This window comes from Vigna unguiculata, chromosome 7 (genome assembly GCF_037176805.1).
Source record: "Vigna unguiculata cultivar grain cowpea cultivar isolate G323 ecotype 2 chromosome 7, ASM3717680v1, whole genome shotgun sequence".
Classification (NCBI taxonomy): Eukaryota; Viridiplantae; Streptophyta; class Magnoliopsida; order Fabales; family Fabaceae; genus Vigna; species Vigna unguiculata.
In genome coordinates, this window is record NC_140798.1 from 3,087,862 (window position 1) to 3,115,416 (window position 27,555).

General features: G+C 31.5%; 3 protein-coding genes and 1 pseudogene across 5 annotated transcripts; 3 read left to right on the forward strand and 1 right to left on the reverse strand.

Annotated features, from left to right (window-relative positions):
• Positions 1–3,126: 3,126 nt before the first annotated feature.
• Positions 3,127–6,312, forward strand: LOC114189600 (NAD(P)H-dependent 6'-deoxychalcone synthase-like; annotated as a pseudogene). The gene is made up of 4 exons (XR_014983914.1): positions 3,127–3,575; positions 5,047–5,290; positions 5,383–5,562; positions 5,938–6,312. The product of XR_014983914.1 is annotated as an NAD(P)H-dependent 6'-deoxychalcone synthase-like (transcript).
• A 3,581-nt stretch (positions 6,313–9,893) lies between these two features.
• On the forward strand, positions 9,894–12,419 carry LOC114191978 (remorin 4.1-like). 2 transcript variants are annotated; one of them, XM_028081461.2, is made up of 3 exons: positions 9,894–10,749; positions 11,659–11,720; positions 11,852–12,419. In XM_028081461.2, exons 1-3 carry the CDS (start codon positions 10,078–10,080, stop codon positions 12,069–12,071), a joined length of 954 nt encoding a protein of 317 aa, XP_027937262.2. In that variant the 5' UTR covers positions 9,894–10,077; the 3' UTR covers positions 12,072–12,419. The 2 variants fall into 2 exon arrangements, with proteins under 2 accessions (XP_027937262.2, XP_027937263.1); XM_028081462.2 differs by lacking the exon at positions 11,659–11,720 and having other exon boundaries at positions 9,906–10,749; positions 11,880–12,419.
• Positions 12,420–14,149: 1,730 nt separating this feature from the next.
• Positions 14,150–16,611, reverse strand: LOC114190101 (pentatricopeptide repeat-containing protein At5g27110-like). The gene has a single exon (XM_028078868.2). It carries the CDS (start codon positions 16,512–16,514, stop codon positions 14,226–14,228), a length of 2,289 nt encoding a protein of 762 aa, XP_027934669.2. The 5' UTR covers positions 16,515–16,611; the 3' UTR covers positions 14,150–14,225.
• A 4,046-nt stretch (positions 16,612–20,657) lies between these two features.
• SVR3 (elongation factor family protein) lies at positions 20,658–26,757 on the forward strand. The gene is made up of 14 exons (XM_028081430.2): positions 20,658–20,985; positions 21,264–21,373; positions 21,803–22,006; positions 22,148–22,324; positions 22,502–22,654; positions 22,924–23,013; positions 23,578–23,712; positions 23,792–23,908; positions 24,070–24,221; positions 24,298–24,382; positions 24,778–24,872; positions 25,162–25,327; positions 25,418–25,613; positions 26,242–26,757. The coding sequence occupies exons 1-14, from the start codon at positions 20,772–20,774 to the stop codon at positions 26,373–26,375; spliced, it is 2,028 nt and encodes a 675-aa protein (XP_027937231.2). The 5' UTR covers positions 20,658–20,771; the 3' UTR covers positions 26,376–26,757.
• Positions 26,758–27,555: the final 798 nt, after the last annotated feature.

Genomic DNA, 27,555 nt, shown 5'->3' on the forward strand with positions numbered 1-27,555 from the left:
GAATAAAGATGTAAAAAATATTCGTACTCGTGGATATTTGCGGATAAAATCCGTAATGGGTAGAAAATGAATATTAAAAATGGATACCCGCTACCCGTGGGTATGAATATTTTTTATACTCGCATGTTAACGAGACGGGTACGTGTATCATAGTATCTGTAACCGTGGATACCCGTACCCGCAAAACTTTAATTCATAAAAATACCCTTATATATATATATTAGTAAAAAACATTTTGTCCTAATTTTTTTAAAGCTGCACATCTTGTCTTTTGTCTTCATTCTTCTAGCTTCAAGTATTGGTACGTTATCTTCTTCCAAGTACATCCCTTGACATTCTTCTCTTTCTCTTCTTTGAAATTGGGCATATACATCAAACCCTATATAGACAGTGACATTTATGGTATGCTTGTTGTCAAAATGATGGAATCAAAATAAGAATACTTGACACGTGACGTTGAGTTTTATTATTTGATTATTTTTCAGGAATCAATCGGAAAAAATGAGCTTGTTGATCAAGACACTAATTAAAGAATTTCTATTGTGTTGAACATCATTTTATATTTATTTTAATAATTATTTGGACTTGTACGAACTTGAGTTTGTTTTAACTTTATTTAAAATTTATGACATTGATGTATTTTATTTTATTTTATTTGAATTTATGATTAAATATATTTTTTTAAATAATTTTATTAATACCCGCAGGTACCCGTGGATATTCGTAAATATGAAAAAAATAGACGGGTACCCGCATAATAGATACCCAATGGATATGAGTATGGGTACGAGGCGAATATTTATCCAACAGGTAGGGTACAAAGGAGCTACTACTCGTACCTTACCCACCTCGTTGACATTCCTAGTTGTGAAGTTGTTCATGTTTGTGTAATTTTTGAAAAACTCTTAAAACACGAGTTTATCGTTATATATATATATATATATATATATATATATATATATATATATATATATATATATATATATATATATATATATATATATATATATATATATATATATATATATATATATATATATATACACGCCTTCCACTATCTGTTTTGCCGTATCAATATTTAATATTTTGTTAAACTATTAAATGAGATGTTACAATTAAATTACTTGTGATTATAAATACTTTCATTGAAAGAATATTGTGTCAATATGAAAAAGACTCACCTTTGAATTTGTTGAAAATTTAAGTTTTACATTGAAAAAAATTAAACATTTTATAAAAATGAAAACTATAAATATATTCTTTTAAGATTTTAAATTAAAAGTAACGTGAATCATTTCATAAATTAAACCCATATTTCATTGTTAACGTGTCTTAATAATTTTTTTTCCTTAAAAAATCTATAAAATTTTAACTATCTTAACATGTTTATTTTCAATTAACTTTTTATTTTATTAAATGTTTAAAATATGTTTTTATTTTGTCTACGTATTTTATCAGATTTTATCATCGGAATATATGATCATTAGTTTTTTTTTTTTTTTTAACTTGTATCTTTTCTTTCTAATCTTCCATAACTTACTTATTAACTTGTTATTAAAAAGAATAATGTTCATAGATAGATTAGAAGAGATTAAAAAGAGAAAGATCGAATTAGAAGAGTAAAATGTAACGTGACTTTATTAAGAATAAAAACCAATATAAAAATACTTAATTTTTAAAAAAATATTTACTTAATAAATAAAAATGTAATTAAAAATATCTAAATTCATAAAATAGTTAAAATTTTATTAAGCGTTCTTTAGATAGATAATTTTGTTTATTCATAGAATGCACTTCCGTGATCAACCCTTCCTGCCCCAACAAGAGTACACCGCTGCCTCGATCCAATCACATCTCACCAACCCCAACTACATAAATTTTAACATCTCTATAATTAAATCATAAAATACAAAAGTTAATTTAAGGTGTATTCATAATAGATATTTGAAAATAAATAAACTTATTATTTTAACATATATGCATATTAAAAAAAATAGAGCTGTCACAACGATAACCTAGTCCAACCCATGGGTTGATTACTCAGTGAGTCAATCCAATTCGACTCACTTATTAGCGAGCTAAAAAAATTTGAATCTGGCTCGAGCCCACCATGGTTGGTGGATTAAACGGGTTGGCTCACTGATTTACTTAATTAAAAGAATACAATTTTTTTACTTTTTTGGTCAAAACTAAATTATAATTTTAATTAAAATTTAAATAAATTTTAATACAATCCAAATACAAACTAAAATCACAAAAATACAAATTATTTATGTGTTGACTAAAAAACATAACCTAATATAATCCAAATATAAAACCTAACTTAATAACAAAATACCGTGTGACCATTTATTGGCTCACCACGGGTTGAACCCGGGTGAGCCGGGTTTTAGGTGAGACAAGTCAAAAATTAACCCGTATTAAAATTTGTAAAAACATTCTAACCCAACCCAACCTAAAACTGTGATGAGCCAGATTGATTCTCGAGTTTCAACCCATTTTGACATCTTTATTTAAAAATAATATTTGTAGATATTAACAATAAACCGATTGAAATGACACACATGCATAGGTAGTGGCTGCTTCAATTTAGATCGTGACAAAGGCTGCCCTAAGAACCAAGTCTTTTTTTTTCTCTGTTCAAAAAGACATCACCAAACCAATAATCACAAAAAGCTTGGAATTACTTTTTGTACTTCTAAATAATACGATATAAAATAATGTTTAATTAGATAAATGTTCAATTCTGTCCTATGGTCAATTCAAGTCGTCAATTTTGGAAAGCTATTTTTATTGCTATTCGAGTTTCTTAAATAATTTGACATAAAAAAATATTTAATCAAATAAACATCCAATTATAATCCATTTCTATTAGTAGTGGGATCAACTATTAAATCCTTTTATATTTGTTTAAATATAACCTAGCATAAATAAATAATTTATGTTAGCTTATATCTTTTATACTACTTTTTTAAATAGGATTTCACAAAGAAGAAGAAGCAACATATTAGCAGATTACAAATTTACTATATTAGTATATAATGTAGTTACCATTATATAAACCATTTTCTCTTATTTCAAACATAACCTTGTACATACATATGTAAAATAGCTATCAATATCAAAGTATCAACACAATTATTTTTTATACATCACTATTATATAAAGAGATGCAAAGTGTCCATGTTTGCACACCAAGTATATGATCAATTTCCAAGTAAATATCATAAGGTTTGTGATACCATCATGTCTCTAACTAAAATTCCCCAAGTTATGCTAAAATCCTCTTCCAACCAGTGTAGCATGCCAGTGATAGCACTTGGAACTGCAGCTGATACAAACGAAAGCAGTGCAGAAACCACAAAAGTGGCAGTAATAGAAGCTATCAAATTGGGCTACACACACTTTGATACTGCATCATTCTATGGATCTGAAGAGGCCTTGGGAGAAGCCATAGCTGAAGCTCTTCAACTCGGTCTAATCAAGTCTAGGGAGGAGCTTTTCATCACCTCTAAGCTCTGGCTCACTGATAATTTTCCTCATCTTGTGCTTCCTGCTCTGCACAAATCTCTCCAGTAAGCAAAACTTCATCCTTTTCAACGTCAAAATCGCTGTAGTAAGATTTTCATTTGTTGTTATGGCTGTTTTAATTAGTAACTTTCATTTGGGGGCTTTTTTCAGTGCATCAAATTGGTCTATAGTTTATTTACCATTCAAAACAGAAATATGTTAGGGATGCAATCAATTCTTCAGTTTCTAACTCTATCTATGTTTTGTTTTGTTTTGTTTTGATCAGTTACATGTGAACATAAATAAATTATTCTACCTTAAATTCTGTGTTATATTCTCGGTGATTGTACTCAATTTTCAGTAGGAAATGTTTACTTTAAGAAACAATAGATATTAAGAGTTCAATGATCAAATATGTTCTACTGAATATGATGCATATGCAGTGATGCACTCAACGGTTAAGTAGTATTTTTTTCTGGATGACCACAGTTGTGAATGATTAATGGTGGTTCTCTAGTTTTCATGATCATCTTCTCTGGATTCCATGAATATATTGGTTATCTAGGATCCATGATCAACTTCATGAGTTATGTTCAGGGTTACATGTATATTGGCTTAAAGCTCTGACAAATAATCTTTTTTCTATTATTTTAAGCAACTTCACTAATTTTGTATTCTAACCCTGCATCTGTAAATAAATAAAGTAGGACAATAAAACACAAGTTACAACTAAGAAACTTACAGGACCAGTAAAAATTAAAAAGCTGCAGTTGGGTCTAACATCAACAAAGGTTTAAGGATAGCTACATAGACAAAGATTTAGCACAACAAACCATATAGTATAATGTCCTGGCTCTTATATGCTAAAGACAGGATAATATTCAAAATTGTATATTGCTCACACATAATTATCTATAGAGTTACTAATTAAACTGCAGATGTCATTGGAGATATCCTAAAAAAATAGTTACAATAACAAACTTTTCCTGTTTCATTGTGAAAGAAAGAAGCCTTAGGATAGCTACATGTACAAAATTTAATGTTTTATGTAGATTAAAGAGGCCACAAGCTCAAGTCAAAAGTCTGTGCAGTTTTAAAATTACTGCAGGGGGCCCTTAACTTCTGCTGCTTCTGTTTCTTCTGTTTTATGCAGAAGTAGTAAAGCCTAACAAAATGAGTTGAAGAAAAATTTAGAGCATGGATCTTAGCTGTAAAAAGTGAAGTTAAAAATGGAACTGGATATGATCTATTTCCCAAATTCAAGCATTTTGTGTTGTCAGACTAATGAATCAATTAGAGGGCAAGCCCTGGTGTAAAAGTTGTGCCTTGGTGACTTGGTTGTGAGATTTTCACTATAGGTACAAGTATACTATCTTAGAATTTGAGTTTAAGTCTAACTCAATATCAAAACTAGCTCAAAAGGTATGGATTATCCTCCATACACTATTTTGGCCATATCATGAAACTTTCATCATGCATCATGTATATTGCATAAGGAATAAGAGAGTACACTGCTGAAATAACGACATTATGCAGGAGGCTGAAACTAGAATATTTGGACCTTTATTTGATCCACTGGCCCATCAGTGTGAAACCTGGCGATTGGGAAACTCCATATAGTGAAGAGCTAATAACAACATTTGACTTAAAGGGTGTGTGGAAAGCAATGGAAGAATGTCAGAAACTAGGCCTTGCAAAATCTATAGGAGTCAGCAACTTCACATGCAAGAAACTTGAAGATCTACTCTCATTTGCTACCATTCCCCCTTCTGTCAATCAAGTAGTCCAATGAATTCATCTTGGTCATTTTCTTTCTCATGTTCATTGAGTTTGACAAGTGTTAACCTATTTCTTTACACTGTTACAAAATAGGTGGAGATGAATCCTGCTTGGCATCAGAAGAAGCTAAGAGAATTCTGTGAAGCAAAGGGTATAATCATTACTGCATTTTCTCCTCTGGGAGCCAAAGGGGCCAGTTGGGGTACCAATGAAGTCATGGACAGTGAAATACTCAAGGAAATTGCACAAGCCCATGGCCGAACTATTGCTCAGGTTACACTTTAACATTACTTCATATTCAATCACTTGAATTTATCTTTTCTTACAACAGATTATATATGGAGACTCTGGGAAGTCCCACGTTAAATAGAGATAAAATCAATTTAAAATATATAAATTAGTGTAATCTTTGTCTTACAAGTCGATTTTATAAAGTTGAGTTAGGTTTAAAGTCCATTCCTTGACATGATATCAGAGTCATGGATTAGATCTTATCCTAGCAAAGGTTTATTAGTTTATTGTTCCACTAGCTATTGGGTCACTATCGGACTGTGTTGCAAGTCCTAATTTAGAACTCCTCACCTTAGATTTTGATTCTTGAACATATGATGAGTAAAGTTAATTAATGTTATGAGTTGATTGTCACAGGTGAGTCTTAGATGGTTGTATGAACAAGGTGTGACTATTGCGGCAAAGAGCTACAACAAAGAGAGAATGAAGCAAGAGATGACCATGAAAAGATTAATCAAATCAAGCAGATTCGTATTAACAACGGACCAGTGGTGTTCTTTGATAACCTTTGGGATGGGGAAACTTAGGTTTCATGTCTGAAAAATAATTATCAGCACTTTCTTGAAGTTTTGAGTACACTCTTTGATGTAATTTCTCTCTATTGTATAGATATTATGTTGTTTTCGTCTACTTCTCACGTGCTGTGGAATACTATACATTGTGTTTCTCGAGAATTTGGATTTAATGTTTGTATAATGTCTTTAAATGAATTTGGATTTCACGGTTTTTAAATGTTAGTCAAACAAAATAATTTAAATGAATATTGTAATAGTTGTGTAACTCAATAATATTTTTAGATTTAAGATTTTATATACCATTCAATTTGAAGCTTTGACCAAGATGTAACTTCCGAATTAAATGTGTGAAATGAATATGGTGGAAGAAGACAGAGAAAAGTGTGGAACTTGTAATACGCGTTCATCACGAAAACAAAACCACCGAAACAATGCAAAAAATTTCTGGAACTTTTCGAAAATCAAACAAAACAACGTTGAAGATAAGCCTCTTCCACCTTCTTTTGTTTGTAGTGCAATTTATGGACCAATCTTCTTACACTTCTCACTCCTTCATTTTTCTTTTTAGATATAATCTAATTTAAAGGTGTTTCCATTGGAATTGCTCACAAAACTTTTCTATATTTTTAAAGGAATCCAATTATCTAAATAAATGCTTATTTCACTTCCAAAAACAACCCAAATCGCATAGGATTATTTAAGCATCTTTGTAAGTATTTAAAAATGTTAAGAATTCCAATATGAATCTAAGTCTCATATTGACTAAAAATAAGAAAGTAGAACACTGTATAAAATTAAAAACCCATAAACTTATTGTCTTGAAGTTTTTGGTTGAAAATGGTGTCAATTCTTTATATGGTTGAATTCAAGTTTCATTGGTGTTTGTTCTCTCCAGTGAAATTCCCTCTATAAACTTGGTCTATAGACCTAACAAAAAAAATTAAAAGAATAATAAACAAATTTATATAATTTCCTCCGTAAGATAACGAGCTTTTTTTTTATATATTTCTAAACCTTTTGTTTTTAATTTCTACCTAAGTTAATTTTAATTTAATGTAAAAATCCAATTATTATTTTTCTATTTTTTTTATCATGAGATAACCACAAACCATTTTAAAATGAAAGAGAATTGCCAAGTGTTTGCATTCGAAATGGTAAACAAACTAATTGATATTTTAATAATTTCACCTATTCCATTACTGTGACGTCTCCATGTCACTCTTCTCTCTTCCTTTTCACTTTTCCTTTTCTTTTCTTCCAGTTTTCTCTAAACTTTTTTTCTTAGTTTTTTTTTTTTTATTTCAAAGCACCTTATACTGATTCAGGAGCTAATGGATATTTTTATTTAATAAGATATTCAAAGAGGATAATTTTTTAGTTATTTTATAGATTTTTATTTTATTTTTTTATGATTTTGTCATGCTTAATAAGGTTAATTAAGAAAAGTGATTTTTTCAAATTTTTGTATCATGTATATTAAATTATGTCATGTTTTGACACCTTACTGCTTGTATTTTGAGTTTTATGTAGCGATTGTAGTTGGTTGAAAATTTATTTAAATGTTGAATTCATGAATATTATTGATTTTTTTTTATGAATTAGATATTCTTATTAATAAGTTAATTTAGTAACTAAATTATACATGTTAAAGATAAAATCTTTTCGAATTGAGTTTTAATTATGGTTTAGGTAAGTAAAGTGGAATTTATATATTCTCTTACCATAGTTTATAAATTTGATATGAGTGTAAATATGTATACTTGAGAGTAAAATTGATTAAAAAATGAGTAAAAAATGATTGAGCAAATAACAATTTAATTAATTAATTGGATTGTTTAGAAGTTTATCAATTAAAATGTTTTTGAAATTATCACTCAAAACTAGTATGGTTATATTGTTGAGGTTTATTTTTCTAATATTTTTACTTAAAGAAAAAAAAAATTCACTCATGAAAAATAGAATTAAAAATGACGTTACTCCCATTTTTATTTTTCTCCGGTCAAATTTTTTTCACTCAAACAAAAACAACAGTACAACTCAACCTCTATTTTTGTTCAAAATTCGCTCAAAAGAATGAATTTTGGCTCAAGTGGGGAGTTTTTTCTTAAGCTAAAAACAAAAATTGTTTGGTTTGTTTTAAGTTATTGAATATGTATGTTTTTAATAATGTAAAATAAATATATTTTTTATATTTAATTGATTTATGACTTTATTTCAATGGGTTATATTATATTATGTATTATATTTCAATGGGTTATTATATATAACAAATCAAATCTTACTGTAACGTAATTTTAAATGATTTTGATATAATTTTAAAATATAAACTTTAAATATAATTTAATCTTTATAGAAAATACCACCCACTCACTTACTCCGTGTGCAACGTGAAGCCTCTAAAGGAATAAACTAGTTTTAACACACATAAATATGTTTTTTATTTTTATTTTTATTTTTCTTCTGTTGAATTGAAAAGCAAAGGATTTTTTTATGGTTTGAGAATTGAGTGGTCCATTTGAGTCCCTCCAACATTCCATAGCTAGCTCTTTCAGGATTCTTCTAATAAAAGTGCATCACATAAAAAATTCACAAAACCATTACTTGCATTTAAATATCGCCATGTTCCATTCATATGAGCAAAACTCGTAACTTTCACATTAATCTTACTATTGTTACTATTATTTTGTTTGATTGATGTGTTTTCTAATATTGGAAATTAAATAGTATTTCGTTACATATATTTTTTTATAGAATACATCGAGAAAGTGGAGCATCGTACGAGGACAAAGATTCATAAATTCATTATCTTAAGATTTTGGAGTGAGAAGGGTGTCAATAGTTGATGTGGTTGAATTTAGATATCATTGGTATTTTATATCCCAGTTAACTTACTCTTCCTAAAAATCTAACAAATAATATTAGAGTCAATATTTTGAGTTAAAAGTGATATAAATGCCTAATCAAATTCAAATTTCATTGATATTGTATCTTTTCAATGAACATTTTCACGTAACAAAGATACATTTATATTTATTTCGACGAAAACAGTTCCATGAGTTAAGTTAATTTTTAAGAATGTTTTTGGTACACATGTCACTAATCAATGTAATTCTTCATTAAATAAATTCTCCACAGCAACCCATAGTAAGTAACCACATTACCAATTAAGAAGTTATAGCTTATCTAATAACAATTGATTCTGATTATTTTAGCACATACATGTAACATGAATCCAAAGAATCATCCAACACATTTTCTGAAATTTTATATCATCTATAACAATGTAGATTTTCTTATTAGTTAACGTATAATTTTTTTTCTTTTTAAAATCACCCTTAATTATAATTATCCTTTTCCACATAATAAAAACAATATGGATCAAATAATTGCTCTCTCTATTAACAAGTTATTTATATCTATTTATCTCTTTAAACAAAATCTCAAATATCATAAATATGAACAAGAAAAGTTGAAATTGTGAAGAGATTCCAAAAAGATGATCAGTCATGCTATCTTAAAGATTAATTATCACTTATGAAACACGTATCAATATATATATATATATATATATATATATATATATATATATATATATATATCCTTTTATTCAATTTTCTTTTATATAAACCTACCCTCTTTTACCAAAAACGATTATTTTTGTTCAAGTGAATAAAAGCACTATAAATGGTAAAACTTTCTTCTTTGAGCATTTAACAAAAAGTATAGTATATCTAAATTTTATACTCAAAACCACTTATTAAATACAAAATAATTTATCTGAGTTGATATCCACACACTGATCCTTTTGGCACCATTTTCAGTTATCAATAAAAAGGACTAAAATCTCAGAAAACACAACACAGACACAATAAACAAAGAAACCATGATGTTGTGCTTGAACCCCTGACTTTGTCTCTACTCTTTACTCAACTTTCCCTTCACTTTCTCTGTTCAGACTCAACCACAACACACATCCTCACCTATGCTGAATTATCAAACACCTTCCACAAGCCATGCCAGAGAGGAACACAGCGACTACACTGATAATGAACAACAAATCAGAGAAATTCATGCCTTGACCCCACCCCCCAGAAGAGAGCCTAACTGGGAAACGCACACACACAGCCACCACTCTTCTTCTGTGTCCATAGAAGGTGGTTCCAGCGAGAACTTCAGCGTGAGTAGGGAATTCAGTGCCCTGGTTCTAGCAGGCTCGAGTATTGATCACAACACCACCACCACTAGTCCCATGAGTGTGAATATGATGCATGGCAATGAAGGAGGTGGTAATAGCAGCATTAACAACGAGAACACCAATAGCAACAACTTGGGGAGGATCGGAGAGGATGAGTTGCTGATGATGGAAGAGACTAACCCTTTGGCAATTGTGGCAGATAGCAACCCTTTGGGAGCTGATTCCTCATCATCACCTCCAAGGCGTGGAGGGAACTCTTCTTCTTCAGCTTCTGGTGCTGCTTTGAGTGAGGTCACAGTGCAGAGGGTGAGAAAGGAGGAGGTTGAAGCAAAGATAGCAGCTTGGCAAAACGCAAAGGTTGCTAAGATTAACAACAGGTTCAAGAGGGAAGATGCTGTTATAAATGGGTGGGAGAATGAGCAGGTTCAGAAAGCAACTTCATGGATGAAGAAAGTTGAGGTATGCTATGTATGAATTATGAAATTACTTTGGATGGAGGCAAAGACTAGTTCTTCAAAATTGAAAAAATTAACTTCTTTTAACAAGGTGTTTTTCAGTACCAGAGTATGGGTATATATATATAGTAACTCTCGAGTTGAATTTTGGCTACTTTTTTCTTTGGTGGCTGTAAGTGGGTTAGTTAGTGATCATGATTAGTTGATTTTGATTTTTGGGTGATGGTGGTGCTTGTTTATGATGATTACTGTTGAGACTAAAATTGAGTCGTTAGATTAGTCCATGGTTGATCCAATCGATCGGTGAAGAGGAACTCTTACCTTAATTTCTTCTGGGTCTTCATATGAGTGGGTTTTTTTTTTATTTTAACTGAAGTTAAAGATTGGATATGGTTGACATGCTAGGGGGTAGGGTTGATATACCCTTGATGATTGCTTAATTATTGTTATTTAGACTCTTGGATCATGGATCAATGTTCAACATGTTTTGTGGGAATGGTTGGGGAAAAAACTTACTTCTATGTATGGATCAATATTACTATTTTCCCTGAACAAAAAGTGTCAGTGGTAGCAGATATCCTTTGAATTTTGATGTGTGTTTATGGTTTTAGCATGCAATTCAAGGGCTTGGTCTTGATCATATCCGGGTTTAAAATCAAAGTCTTCCCAGGTTGAAAGATATGTTAAATGAAAAGTTGAATTAGGATTTTTCTCCATCATAAGCTCTTGCTGTTCCCATCTTTGGACAGGGATACTGTCATGCCAAATTGAAAGAAAAATGTCATCATTCAGCCACAAGCTCTTTCTGCATTTTTTACCATCAAAAGTATATTCTTTTGGTTAATAGGATAATAACATGTTCATAATATATGAAAGGACTCATTTGGCTTGCATCCATTGCCTTATCTCCAAGGCTACTTTTACAGTGACAACAAAAAAGAGCTGGAAATATGGTAGCCGCCAGAAAAAAAGCAAGTGGGCTAATGATTTGATTTTGATGCTTGTTTTTCCTTTTTCATTCTACATTACACCAACTCTATTGGACAGTAAAACAGAAGTTTGACTAATAAGTGCACTTTGTTTGCAATTACAATTTTGTTCATCAGTGACCAAAACTTTGCACTCATTGTGCAGAGGAAGTTGGAGGAGAAAAGAGCAAGAGCACTGGAGAAAATGCAAAATGAGATAGCAAAAGCTCACAGAAAAGCTGAGGAGAGGAAAGCATCAGCAGAGGCTAAAAGGGGCACAAAAGTAGCCAGGGTTCTGGAGATTGCCAACCTCATGAGAGCAGTTGGAAGAGCACCTACCAAAAGATCTTTCTTTTAAGATGTATTATAGTAATAAATGTTATACTTTGAAACCACATTTGTAGACAAATATAACCAAAAAAAGAAACATAGAGAGGGAAGAAAATATCATGGCATAATAGATGACATAGTGTGGTGGTGAGAGTCCTTTTCCTTTTGAATTCAACTTAAAGGGTTAAGGAGATGCAGTATGAAGAAAAAAGAAGATATGGGGGGTGTACATTATCATCTTATATTATATACAAACCAATTGGAGTGTTTCTGAGTGATTGATTAGTGCATTAGAATTTATAGACATGATGATCATTTGGGTTGGTGGTGCTGCTGATTAAACGTTTTGTACATTAATAAATTTGGTTTATTGTCATTAGTTGGCCTCCACTACTTGCAAATGCATTGCCGACACGTAACTGTGTCCAACATTTTTGCAATTTTCTCCGCAATCTTGTGGCCCTCACTAATCTTTCTAATCAGTTGTTAATTTTCATATCCCATCACAGAAAAAAAGAAATAATTGTTTAGTTTATGAGAAAATATCTTGCAGATCATGCTAACACATGCAAGGAAGCTTAACACTCGCGTTGCATCATCACAAATTCACGTGAAAAGATTGAAAAGCAACATTAAGTTATTGTTGATGTAAAATATCCATGAACTTTACTAGAGATTAATCTTTAAGAAAAACTTGATTGATTATTTTCAATGACAGTTCTACTTTTAATGGTGTTTTTCTCATTACTAAAACTTGAACTTTAGATTTTCTTCAGAAGATTTAAATTTAATTTCACCTGTAACTTATCTAAACAAGCAAAAGTAACTCTTAACAAGTTCAATATAACACTTATGTTGGTATGTCATGCTTTTCTAAACAAATGGTAAAATATAGTTGACTTGACTCTCCCAGCTGTTAATGATGGATTAAAAGTAAAACTCTAAATTTTAGTTGGAGAATAACTCTAAAAGAAGTTCTGAATCTAAATCTTATTGACTAGTAAATTAAGAACTAAGTTATTTAAAAAGGGAAAAGATTAGACATGTGACTACTTTGTAGACCAGAGAAAAAAAAAAAAGTAACAGAATAGTTGATGCTCAACCTTTGCACGGAAATTGCGCAGTGATGTGGCTAGTATTTGTTCACCTTAAGTAACTAAAGTTTCACGCTTTCAATCTAAAAGCAAGAGCTAAAGTTAAGCACAGTGGAAACAATTTTCGTCTTTTAGTGTTTTTGTATTTGGAGCGTGAATCTCCAGTGGAAGGCAATTCTCACCAATACTGGTCTAGAAACGGATTGAGTGTCTGCATGGAATGCATTGTCAATAAAGCTAGATACAGTGTCCAATTTCATAAATTCATCACAAGCCAAAAGGAGAGATTCTTCGCAATCAAATATGATCAAGGCATCATTCATAATGTTTCAATTTCTCCTCTTCCTGTGTTTGTCCAATGAGATTTTCAAGTCCTTGGTCCCACGTTTTGCTAATCTTGTATCTGTTCTGTCACTCAAGATAAATTATTATATAGTCTGATACTATCACTTGTTCATAGTCTCAGTCAATCTTTATGTGACACAACTTAATTTTTTTGTCAAATCTGTGGGTTGCCAATAAAATAATCAAATATGCTTCTTTTATCTTAGATGGGATTCACAGATATCTTGAAATAATACATTCATGCTTGGTTGTGTGTCTTTGGAGCTTGGACCCTAGGCAAGGCTTCAAAGGATATATTTCTGTTTTTATGCAGAAAATGGTTTATTATTTGAAACAGTAACTAGATCCATGATACACTGCATTCCAAAAGTAATAGTAATAGTCAAGTCTACCAACTCCATAGCATCTAGAACCTGATTTCATTTTGATGAAGTATAATGCATGAGCTTCAGGTTAAGTGCTGGATTTTCTATAAAAATTACAAGTGTAAATGATTTTGGTTCATTTAAGAACAAAAGGAGCTGCTATGCACCAGTTTCTAACTCACTGTGCAAGGAACATTACAAAAGATGTTCAGGTTTTTCCAACCTTTTCTTGGTTACAAGGGGTATACAGAGTCAATGTGGTGGAACTGGAACCATTACAAAATTGTCATGGAAGAGTGATCTACTCGCAAATCCTCCCTCAATCCTCAGACTATTGCTGAAATCTTACTAATGAACTATAGCAAATGTAAAATAGTATCACAGGGAATTTGATATCAGTTCAACATTATTTCTGTTCCCGCAGGTCCAACAAAGTTCATCTTTTAACAGATCCAAATTTGCATAAATTTCTCTACTTTGAGGGTGGTCTTTGTCACTTGCTATAAAATAGTGAACCTCATTATCTATCTCAATCCAGCTGGAGCCTGTTTCTTTAGTTAATGTCAAGTCATTCATAGCCGTTCTCACCTTCGCAGCCTCTTCAAACATGCCCCCTTCGGTATACATGTTTGATATAAGTATGTAAGAGGAGGCATCATGCGGGGCTAAATCAAGCAATTTTCTTGATGCCCACATTCCAAGTTGTAAATCACCACACTGCTTACAGGCATTGACAAAAGTCCTCCAAAGCAAAACTGAATCTGGAAATGGGCTTTTGTTGATGATATCAATGGCTTTGGACAGATTTCTGGCTCGACCCAAAAGATCAATCACGCAAGAGTAGTGCTCAATCACAGGCGTGATCCCATACTTTGATTGGATCTCATTGAATAAGTATAACCCAGTTTCCCACAAACCCGAGTAACTACATGCTTGGAGAACAGCCAATATTGTAATCCCATCAGGAGCAAAACCCTGTTCCTTCATCTCCTCAAACAGCAAAAGAACATGGTTTCCTTCACCATGAAGGGCATACGCAGAAATTATGGCATTCCAGGTAACGCAATCACGATTCATACTACTAAATATTTGATAAGCATCCTGAACAGAGCCACATTTAGCATACATCGTAATAACAGCATTTCCTACGGCAGTATCATCTTCAAGTCCCACCTTTATTGCGTAAGCATGAAGACTCTTCCCAGTTACCAAGCATGCTTGGTTAGCCGATAAACAAAAGAGCCGTGAAAATGTTACACCATCAGGTTTTACACCACTGAATCTTAATTTGCTGAAAAAAACCATAGGGTCCTCTTCATCATCTCTTACCTTTGAGTTCAAATATCCAACTAGAATGGCATTAAATGAAGCAATAGTTTTATTTCGGAGCCTGTCAAAAATGGCTCTTGCTGACTTCAAACTTCCACATTTAGCATATAAATCTACTAAAGCAGTACCACTATTTACATCAGAGACTTGACCAAGCTTTACTGTAAGTCCATGAATCTGAACCCCAAATTTCAAATTATTCCACTCTGAACACCCATCAAGAACAGTGCTGAAGCAACCAGAATCAAGAGACACACCAATCTGAATCATGTTTAAGAAAAATTCAAAGGCCTTGTTAGCATGGCCGTTCTTAACAAATACTGACAAAAGCGCAGACCACGAAATCAAAGATCTCTCATCCAGTTCAGCAAACACTCTCTCAGCTTCTTCGACCATTCCATGTTGCCCGTACATTGTAATCATTGCATTTCTAACAGATGTTTCACACATAAAACCATAATTCACCGCAAGCCCATGTAGTTGTTTCCCTACATATAATCCTCCACTGAAATCACACGCACTGATCAAATTCGTAAACGTATAATTACTTGGTTTCAGTCCAGACTTTAGCATATCCACAAAAATCTGAAATGCCTTATCTCCCAAACCTGCCTTTCCATATTCCAAAATCATATAATTTATGCACTGAGCATCTTTAACAGTTATGCCATCAAACACCCTTTCTGCACAACCCAAGTAGCCACTTCTAGAGTACATGGAAACCAATGAAGTAGCCACAACAACATTCTCCTGAAGCCCACTTTTTACAACAAAAGCATGAACCTGCTCGCCAAAAAATCGATCTTCCGGGGACCTACAAGCCTGCAGGACCACTGAACAAGTATGCTCATTGAACTTTTCATCAACCATGCACATATCACGTGCGATACACAAAACAGACTCAACATCCCCATTCTTCAAATAACCCTTCATGAGGGTAGTCCATGTGACTGTGCTCTTCACAGGCATTTCATCAAATATCCTCTGTGCATCATTCATGTTGTTGAATTTTGAGTAGAGATTCACAAGATTGTTGTCCACAAATAGGTCACCTTCACGACCAGATTTGATGAGAGACCCATGAATTGTCTTTGCCAGCATATAATCCTGTGACCCAATTGAGAATTGAAGAAGCTGAGACCAGTCATCGAGAAGAGCGGTATTGTTCTGATTACAGGGTAAAACAGCACAACACTGTGGTTTCACAAGTTTCAGACTTTGTGAGGGATTTGGGAAAATGGGGTGGAAGCCATTATTTGGTGGAAGGATGTGCAAAGGGCATGAATAAGAAGGAAGAATGGAGAGTGGAACAAGTGGTTGGAAAATTGGGTGAACCATTGGAACAAGTACTTGCAAACTTAACAGAATCAACTGAATGCGATTGCTTCCATAGCAGTTTAAATTTCTCTACTCATCACTACCACAAGGTGAAATTCAAATAATTATCCTCTGGTATATAATTGTCCTTTTCTTTAATTATCATATTATGTGCCAAAAAATACTCATTAGCTTAAAATATTTTAGATTTAATTAGTCGGATGATACCCTTTTTTATTTAGATTTAGATGTATCAGTTTGATATCTATTTTTAAAAATGTGTCAATTTAATCCTAATTTTTTAAAAAATGTCTTAATCAGGTCCCTTTCAAACAAAAATTACTAAATAATTAACTTAATTAATAACTTTTACCACTAAATTTTAATATAAATATCATTACTTAATTTTGTAAGTCATTTTAAATATCAATACTTTTAAAGGTATTAATAATTCTTTTTGCTGAAAATGACCTAATTGAGACATATTTTCAGAAGTTGAACTCAATTAACACATTTTTAAGAATTTATATCAAACTGACACATCTAAATAAAATGAAACATCCGACTAATTAAACCAAATATTTACCACACTATTTATCTTTTAGAAAATTGATATTTGATTAAAATGAGTAAACTAGGTTTGAGTGAGATGTTAAATTGAGTTTGTAAAAAGAAAAAATGGAGTTTTGATTTTTTTTTTATTAGTTTTTTTTTATTATTCCTTGACTATATCTTCAAAATATACTTATGATCATTAATTTAAAAATTTTAAAATATATTAAAATTATTTTTAAAATATTAAAACAATGTGTATTTAATATTTAACTAGGGACAACATAACAAAACTTAGCTGAAAAATCCAACTCGAAAATATATAACTAAAAAATAAATTTCATTTAAAATATTTATATATATATATATATATATATATATATATATATATATATATATATATATATATATATATATATATATATATATATATATATATATATATATATATATATATAACATGTTAGATATTTAAAAGAGTAAGGGCATGTTCATTTAACACTATGTGAGGGCGCAAATAGATTTTGTAAGAAGATTTGCGGGACTCATTTGTGTCCGTTTTGAAGGATTTCCAATGATATGGAAATATGTACGTTGGGATGATTATCTCTCTTATAAGAGAAGATTTGAAAGATGGTGGATTCAACTTTAATTTTTACATATATAATTATTATTATATATTAAATAAATAATAATATATGAATAATTATATTATTTAAATAATAATATATAATAATTATATTATTTAATTAATAATATACAATAATTATTATAATAAATAAATAAAATAGTATATTAATTTTATCTGTCATATCAATTTTTTCATTTCCAAATTTTTATAAATTTTTATAAATTTTATTTTTAAATTCACTCACTTCAACTTCAAATTTACTAAAATAAACAACTAATATTTATCCGCTCAAATCCACTGATATTCATCGACTCGCTCTCTCACGAATTCACTCTTTCAAATTAATACATCCTAATACTCTTTTTGTTTCGAACGATAGAAATGCAGAAATTTAATTTAGAAAGAAAGTAATAGGTAAAAGACAAAAACTCACGGAAATCAAAGTTATGTTTTTTGTTTTAACTTTCTCTTTACAATACAAGAGATTTGCGAGGAAAGTTAAATAATTTTACTTTAAATGAAGTTAACTTTTATTTAAATTATAATAATGATGATTATAAAATAATATAATAATAATAAAATAAAATAATAACAATTTTATATATTTTTCAACTAAAATACTTTTTTAATTGATTAAATTTGTCACGTTATATTTTATTTTTCATAATTTTTCTTCTCAAATCTTCTCCATTTATATTATCTTTCTTTTAATTTAAATAATTCTACATTCATCTTCTTTTTCTCACAAATTTATTCTTTCAAATTCATTATATCATCCAAACAAAGCTTAAATAGTAATCTGAGTCATTCATTCTAGGGATGGCAATCAAGGTCTAACTCGTCGGGCCAGCCCGCGAAAAAAACACATGGTGGACCAGGGTAGTGAGCCCGCATGTCCGTAGTGGCCCGGCCCGCATAAGCCTGTAGTTTGTGCGGACCGACTTGCATAAATCTGCAGCCTGTGCGGGCCGGCCCGCAAGCTCGCATAAAAAAAACTTGCACTTGTGTATGTTAATTACTTTTTTTATGGACTCTTGCATTAACGTTTCAAATTTGTGTATAACTGAAAAAATACAAGTATATTTTTTTTAATGTGCTAAAATTTAAAGAATACATTGTATATGTCATAGTATGAATAATGAAAATGTTGAATTATCAATTTATCATCCAACTCTCCAAAGTCTTTTACTTGATTGTGTAAACTTCTTAAAGTTTCTCAATTTTTAAACATTGAAAATTTTATCATAAAAATTAAAAAAAAAATAAAGTTTAAAAAATGAAAAAAAAATCGTGCTAGCCCGCAGGCCCGCGGGCCAAGTACGGGACGGAGCGGGCCAGTGGTTATAGCCCGCATAAATTACGCGGGATGGGACGAGATAGCCCGCGATGTACGAACCTTATACGAATCGAGCCTAAACGGACGGTTCAACCCACATTGTCTTTCTTTCTAAAATGTATAATGAAAATAATTAAAAATAATGGAGCTTTTAAAGAAGCTTTTCTATGTAAATAGTCCATTTAAATAAATAATTAATCTGGAGTTGTAAATGTGTTAAAATAATAACTTTAGGTCAAAAGACGAATTGTTATTTTGAAATAATTTATTCATGTAAAAGTATGTAAAAATATGTAAAGTATGTAATTTCTCTTTTTATGTACATAACTTATTTTTCTATTTTATATTGATAATATTTTAAACTTATCATACAAAATTCACAATAAAAAACCAATGTTAATGAAAAGAAAAGAAAAATAAAACATAGTCAAGCAAAAATAAGAATAAAAAAAACAAAAAGAAAGTAACATATAGTGAAAAGAGACTCTTATGTAAATTAAAGAAAAAGGCCTACATTTTATATACATGTAATCTCTAAGTATTTCAAATTATTTATTTATTACAACATGATTCTAATATAATATATAATAAAGTTTATGTATTTTGGTTAGCATTATATAAATGCACTGTGAGAAAAATTTTGGTTAATGCATGAAGTGCAACATACATAGGATGCTTAATTGTGATATTCCACTTCCATGATTTAACTAAGCACTCTTTACTTATGTGTATGTGGAATCATGAAAATACTCTTGGATGATGCCATGTTGGCTCATTGTTAAGTCCAAGGACAAATTAATAAATGCTTATTTTGATGAATAATAAACAAAAGTATTGCTCTAAGATGAAGTAAAAAGGTTCATGTGATTAGATAATAAGGTTTGTCTATATAATGTTTGATAAGGTTAATATGAAATAAATGTCTTAGCTTATCATGATTGATATTTTCTTTATTATGTGATATTTTGTAATAGGTGGATAATACAAGTCCAAAGAGAATTTTGGGATATTCGCATAGAACTTTGTATAATCAAAAGCTACATATTATTGACATAGATAAATAGAAGAACATAAAAAAATCAAGGTTCGTTGTATTACAATGAAATAGGTTATTTTCTATCCATAGGATTACAAAAAATATAGAAAATGTTTAATTAGTTAGATGGTATACATGTGAGTTTGATATTCGTTTTTAAAAATGTATCAATTAAGTCCCAACTATTGAAAAGATGTCTCAATTATGTTCTTTTCAACAAAATTATTAACATTATTAACGGTTATTGATATTTACAATGACTTACAAAATTATGTATTGATATTTATGTTAAAATTTAGTGATAAAAATCATGAATTAAGTTAACGGTTTTAGTAATTTTTGTCTGAAAGAGATCTGATTAAGAAACTTTTTCAAAAGTTGGAACTAGATTGACACATATTTAAAAACAGATACCAAATTAACACATCTGAACAAAAATGGGTATCACTTATTAAACCGAAAATAAAACCATTTTTAAGGTTAATGAAATAGGTTAAGGTGGGAAGATACGATGATGTGGAAAAAAGTGGTCCGTAGAGACTGTGAGAGTGAAACCTTATACGCCATTTCCCACACAGTCTTCGATATCCATTCCTTTGCCACTCAATAGCGGAACTTCCAATAGCAAAAACAATTCATTAACAGCCTCATACTCCTACTCCTTTTCTTCTTCATCTCTTTCTTCTCCTATTCTCTTCTCTTCTCTTCTGTGTGAGAGTGAGAATGGAGAAGATGGCTGCACTTACTACTATCCACACCTCCTTCTTCCCCACCAACACCATTCTTCAAAAGCCATCATCTTTTCAACCCTTCTTCTCTACCCGACTTCTTGGCCTACCCTTATCTTCTTCTTTTTCCGTCGCCAAAAGATTATCTTCCTTCACTTCCAGGCCCATCAAATGTTCTGTTTCCGAAGCCACAGAGCCCAAAGCTGGTGGTAATAAATCCGCACCCTCTTCTTTCATCTGTATTTCAATTTTATTATTCACAAAGTGTTGTTAACCAGTGATTCAAGTTCATTTGTTTAGGAATTAGAAGCATTTTTTTTATCGGGCTACCTAAAAATGTGTTCTTTTGTAATGTTTTTTACCAGCTTTTGTATGATTTCAAATTAAATTTTCCTCCTTTTAGTTTCTTAATTACTGCAGTGGTTTTAGCAAACCCTTTGTTATAAGGTTTGCCTTTTTGAGATTTTTTTATTTATTTGTCTCTTAGAGAAGAAGAAGCAATTGTTGAGAAGAGGGGACGTCAGAAACATAGCGATTGTTGCTCATGTTGATCATGGAAAGACTACTCTCGTTGATGCCATGCTCAAACAAACTAAGGTATTGTTCATTACATGGAACATGGTTAGTTTCAACGGGTTTCTTTTGGAGAATTTGATTTTTTATTTGTGTAATTTTAGTTCATTTGTTAACTTGAGCCAATTGACATCCATTATTTAATGGACGTGATTTGGCGTGCAGGCCCTGTAGTAGAAAATGATTTAGTGAGAATTTGTTTGTGTTTGGTAGAATTGATTTTTAACTATTAACGTGATTGGAATGTGCGTCACAGTGTGTGGAGTTGATTTATCCAGCAGACTAAACAGACGGATAGTTTTATACAATTGTTGAAAAGTGGTAGATTAGAGACATTCAATATCTGTTAAATGGTTTAGCCATTGTTTTCGCCATAAAGTCGATTGGTTTATTCTTATAAAAAAGAATGAAGGGTAATATTGATATGGTATTCATCTGTTGAATTTTTTGCAGGTGTTTCGTGATAACCAATTTGTGCAGGAAAGGATAATGGACTCGAATGATTTGGAGCGCGAAAGAGGGATCACTATACTGAGTAAAAATACATCTGTCACCTATAAAGACACAAAGATCAATATAATAGATACTCCAGGTCACTCTGATTTTGGGGGTGAAGTGGAGCGTATCCTAAATATGGTGGAAGGGATCCTTCTAGTGGTACTCCTTCTAACTGTAGTTTGTTTCCTCCATTAGGAATTTTGTTACATATTCCCTTATATAAAAATGCTTCATTTTCTTTTTTGTAGTGTGGCTTCTTGTAATATATAGGGTTTATGAAGCTGCTCTTTGTATTTGTAGGTAGATTCTGTTGAAGGACCAATGCCACAGACAAGATTTGTCTTGAAGAAGGCTTTGGAGTTTGGTCATTCAGTTGTTGTGGTTGTGAATAAAATAGATAGACCTTCTGCTCGCCCGGATTTTGTTGTCAATTCTACTTTTGAACTCTTCATTGAACTGAATGCCACTGACGAACAAGTATGTTGGTTATCAACTTATCATATGACTTAAATAGTTGTAGTTTTTGTGTGTTGTTTACAAATTGGGTTGGAGCTTGGAAGTTTGTATTTGGTCAAAACTCTACTGTGATTTCTTTATTCCCAATGATCTGTAGGAATATTATTACAATAAATCATCTTTTTTTTCTGCTTGCAGTGTGACTTTCAAGTGATCTATGCAAGTGGTATAAAAGGGAAAGCAGGTTTGTCTCCTGAAGATCTGGCAGAAGACCTTGGTCCATTGTTTGAATCCGTCATTAGATGCATCCCTGGACCGCGCATTGACAAAGATGGTGCTCTTCAAATGCTGGTTAGTAGTTGCTAGTTATATCACTTCTTAGTCTTTTTTATTCTATTTTTCTATTGATTTATCTTTTCATTATGGTTAGCTTATTTTTGTTCCTGCTAATTTACCAGCACAAGGGAAATAGAAAATAAAGAAGCAAGTGAAGATCTTGACCAGTTTATTTATGAGAAAATAAACAATGACAACCCTGTTAAATTTCTGCTTGACTCTGATAATGCTATTTCTGTATACAAGATCTAATTTGTTTTTACATATGCTTATTTGTCAACTAGGTGACAAATATTGAATATGATGAACATAAAGGGCGTATAGCAATTGGGCGTGTGCAAGCTGGAGTTTTAGAAAAAGGCATGGATGTTCGAGTGAGTATTTTGTTCTTCATTTTTGTGAATTCATTCATACTCACATGTTACCCTTTGCTTCTTTGAGTTTATCTTACTACCAGGGATAAATATCTGTACTTCCATATAATAGTGAATTTTATATACTTTACAAACAGCTATATTTTAAGTCTTACATTCACTTCTCTAAATCTTGTATTTTTGAGTTGTGGGCGAGTTGTAGTAGAGATTATTGTGGAACACAAATGAATGAATCCATTCAGTTCAAAGTTTGATGTAGGATATAGATTATTTTAATCTGTTTTTGAAAGTAAAAGACCTCCAGTTAAATAAGTCTATGTGAGGAGAAGTAAGAGAGTAAGAGGGGATCATAACTTCTGAGAAACACAATAGTAACTGTAATAATCAGTTTATGACAGCACCTAGAGAATAAAAGTGGATACATAAAGAGAGGATTAGTGGTATTCAAGTGATATTCAGGGGGTAAACGTGATCTCGTTCATTGGGGCAGTGATTGGGAATTAGGGATTCTACATTCTGATCCTGTTTCTATCAGCATACCCCTTATTCGTTGATTTTGTCCAGGTATGTACTTCAGAAGATTCATGTAGATTTGGAAGAATTAGTGAGCTCTACGTGTATGACAAATTCAGTAGGGTTCCTGCAGATAATGTGGAGGCAGGTGATATATGTGCAGTGTGTGGAATTACTGACATTCAGGTAAAGATTGAGGGTTTTGGATAAAATGCATAATCTTGTATCACAGTAACCTTTTTAACCTTTACAATGCTATACTCAGATTGGGGAGACAATTGCTGATAAAGTATCTGGGAAGCCACTACCTTCCATCAAGGTGGAAGAACCAACAGTGAAAATGTCTTTCTCCATAAACACTTCACCTTTTGTTGGCCGTGAGGTATATTAATGCTTTGCCATAAAAATGTTCTGTATTATCTCTTTCTCTGTTAGTTAGGCACAACCATTGCTGCTATGTTCAGCTTCTTTCTTGGTAACAGTGTAATTTGTGCTTTTCACAGCTATGTCATAGATCAGCTAAAATGTATTGTAATTTTTCAGGGAAAGTATGTTACTAGTAGGAACCTAAGGGATAGGCTTTATCGTGAACTTGAGCGGAATCTGGCTATGAAAGTTGAAGATGGTGAAACAGCTGATACATTTGTTGTCAGTGGGCGTGGAACTTTACATATCACTATACTCATAGAAAATATGTGAGTGTTGTGAATATTTCATTTCTCATTGATTATTATTATTCTTCAAGCTCTTTAAATAATATTGCATCTGCAGGCGAAGAGAAGGCTATGAATTCATGGTTGGACCTCCCAAAGTTATCAACAAGAAGCTGAATGACAAACTGTTGGAACCGTTTGAGGTAATATCTCAATCAATTTTTTACTGCTTTTCAAAAGCAGAAAAATTAAGATTTTTGTTTTGAAACGCCCAGCCAAATTTCTATCCTTTTTGGTGTGGGACTTACAAAATTAATTCTCTTCTTTTTATCCTCTATTTCTTCTACTCTTCTTCCCTACATTAGAAAAAAAAATCTTACACATTGTTTTCTTTCCTCTCACTCTTTTGTACACATCCGAACAAAGTGAAGAGAAATTTTAGTTTTTTTCTTCAACTTTATTCATATTAACAATGCATCTTTTTCACTCTATTTCTCTCTTTTTTTCTTTCTTTTCTTCCTATTCTTTTTATCATCCTAACAAAGAATAAATTTCTTTTATAATTCATTGCACGTTTTAACAAGAGGATGTGTTGCAGATTGCAACTGTGGAGGTACCAGAAGAGCACATGGGAGCTGTTGTTGAACTTCTTGGCAAGAGACGGGGACAGATGTTTGACATGCAAGGAGTTGGGTGTGTAAATTCTTTCTTTGCTTCTATTTTGAACGTGATATACTTGTTATAGGAACAAAGCATTGAAGTTAAGCAAAACTTCTAAGAGAATCATCATCATGGAAATGAGTTTCTTTGTTTAGTACATTGGGAGTTCTATCTTGTGTTGTTTTGGATTAATAGATTAGATTCACGTAAAAGACATTGATGATATCTTTGTTGGCTATAATAATTGATGAAAAGTTCACATTTATCAACTACACTTGCATAACATTTGATCTGATACTGACAACATTTATTTCTGTGTTAGATCGGAAGGAACTACACTACTCAAATATAAGATCCCAACACGTGGTCTTCTTGGATTGCGGAATTCAATTTTAACCGCCTCCCGAGGAACGGCTATTCTCAACACCGTCTTCGATAGCTACGGGCATTGGGCCGGTGACATTAGTACCCGTGATCAAGGCTCATTGGTAATGTCTGCATTGAAAGAAATTTGTAGAGCATGGTACTCCATAATTCCATTGTTTCCCTCAGTCATTGATGAAGTTATGGAATTTCAGGTTGCTTTTGAGGATGGAGCAAGTACTTCTTATGCAATCTCTAGTTCACAGGAGAGGGGACAGATGTTTATTGGACCTGGTGTGGAAGTTTATAAAGGTCAAATTGTTGGCATCCATCAGCGACCTGGAGACTTGTCCTTGAATGTTTGTAAGAAGAAAGCTGCTACCAACATTCGTTCCAACAAGGAACAAACAGGTAACACTCAAGTTATGATGTACTGATGCAATACATATGTATCGGATACAAGACAACACGTAACTAATACATCCATACACTTATTTTTAAAATAATAAACACGATACATGATATATGTATATCGAAAGTTATACAAAAATTCTTAAAAACATAATATATATATATATATATATATATATATATATGATTAATATTGTGTGAATCCAAATTAAAATCAAATATATTAAACATTTTCAACATAAAATTTTATAAATTATTGTCATCATAAATGTATTACTGATTTATATAATAGATACTTCAATGATAATTATCGGTAAAGTATTATAAAATATCGGATACGAATACGTGTTGAACACAGATACGGGATACGAATTGAAGTTTCGGTACATCATATGTTATCTTATATGAAACACACATTCGAATAACATGGTTTGATGATCTTTAGTTCCTCAGTTAAAGCAGTACTACTGAACTGAATTCAAATGATATACTCTTTTGATTAATTTTAACTTCAACATTGTTTTGTACCATTGAAGAAATAATGCTGCTTCAATAATCTTGAAGAAATGTGTGGTAGTGGTATGCTAATAGGCCAGAAAGGTTTAACTTACTTTATTCCCTTGTGCAGTGATTCTTGATACACCATTAGACTATAGTCTGGATGACTGCATTGAATACATCCAAGAAGATGAACTTGTAGAGGTCACCCCAACAAGTATCCGAATGTGCAAGAATCCAAAATTAGCAAGGAAACCAAGGTAGACTTTCACTGTGAAGCAGTAACTTGCAAATGCTTTTTGAGTTACCAGTTACTACAGCTGAAGCTGCATGACTCATTAATGCTGTTGCTGCTGAATCGATGAAGAAGTAAATCACTACCAGTGATGTAGTGTCACATATTCTTCCAAAGCTGCATGCAGAATAATATAGGAGCTGCTGAAAGCCGTATTCAATATTCATTATAGGTATTGGTCACAGTTGATTTAAGGGGATAAAGTAACATTACAGAGTTTTGTTTACTTGCTTTGTAAAGTCCATATTTTAGCAGAAAGGAACTTGAAGATATCAATTCTTCATATTGGTTGGCAAATAGCAACACCACACCTTGGGTTAAATTTCCAGTGAGATCACTGATTTTGAACTACCTCACCAATCTTCACGTATTGATATTTAGCTTTTACTTTGAATGAGTGACAAGCTAGAAAAACATTTCATGCAAGACTAAGATTTTTTCATTTAAGAAAATTAGTCTTGGATCATGTTGGAGATCTTATATCAATTCGAAATAAGGTAAGTTTATATTATATAAGTGAGTTTAAATATTACATTACAAGTTGATTTTGTGTGATTGAATTATGTTTAAAGTTCATATCTTAATAGATTATGTTAGAAAAACATTCTTTGGTGAACATGTTGAAACAAAAGTTATAGACATTCAATATATATATTTTTTGTATATATACAATGGAGTTGAATTAGATTTAAAGTTTACTTTAATGTTGGAGAAACATTTTTTGGTGAGCCTATTTAAAAAAAATTATAGAGGTGCAATATTTTATATATAGTCATGTAATTAAAGAACTTTCAATATTTTACCAATGTCTACTAATAAAGATTTATTTTGTGTCAAAAATCAAACACATGGTGTGGTCGTGGAGTCTCACTTGTGAAAGACTCGCAAATTCTTAGGTGATAGTCATAAAACAAGAGATATGATTAAAATCTAAATCAGCATTAATTCTGTAGGTATTGTGTGCTAAAGTCATTAAATATTCAAAGGTATATGGTGATGCTCATAATAACAAGGTAGTCAAAATCGTGGTCTAGAACGTGAGATTATATGAATCTATGATCTTTTTCTCCATCTTCGATCTCGCTTCACTTAAAATTCGTGATCTTCACATATTTTGTTGGATTGTCGTTGTAAATTGCAAGTGGTGTG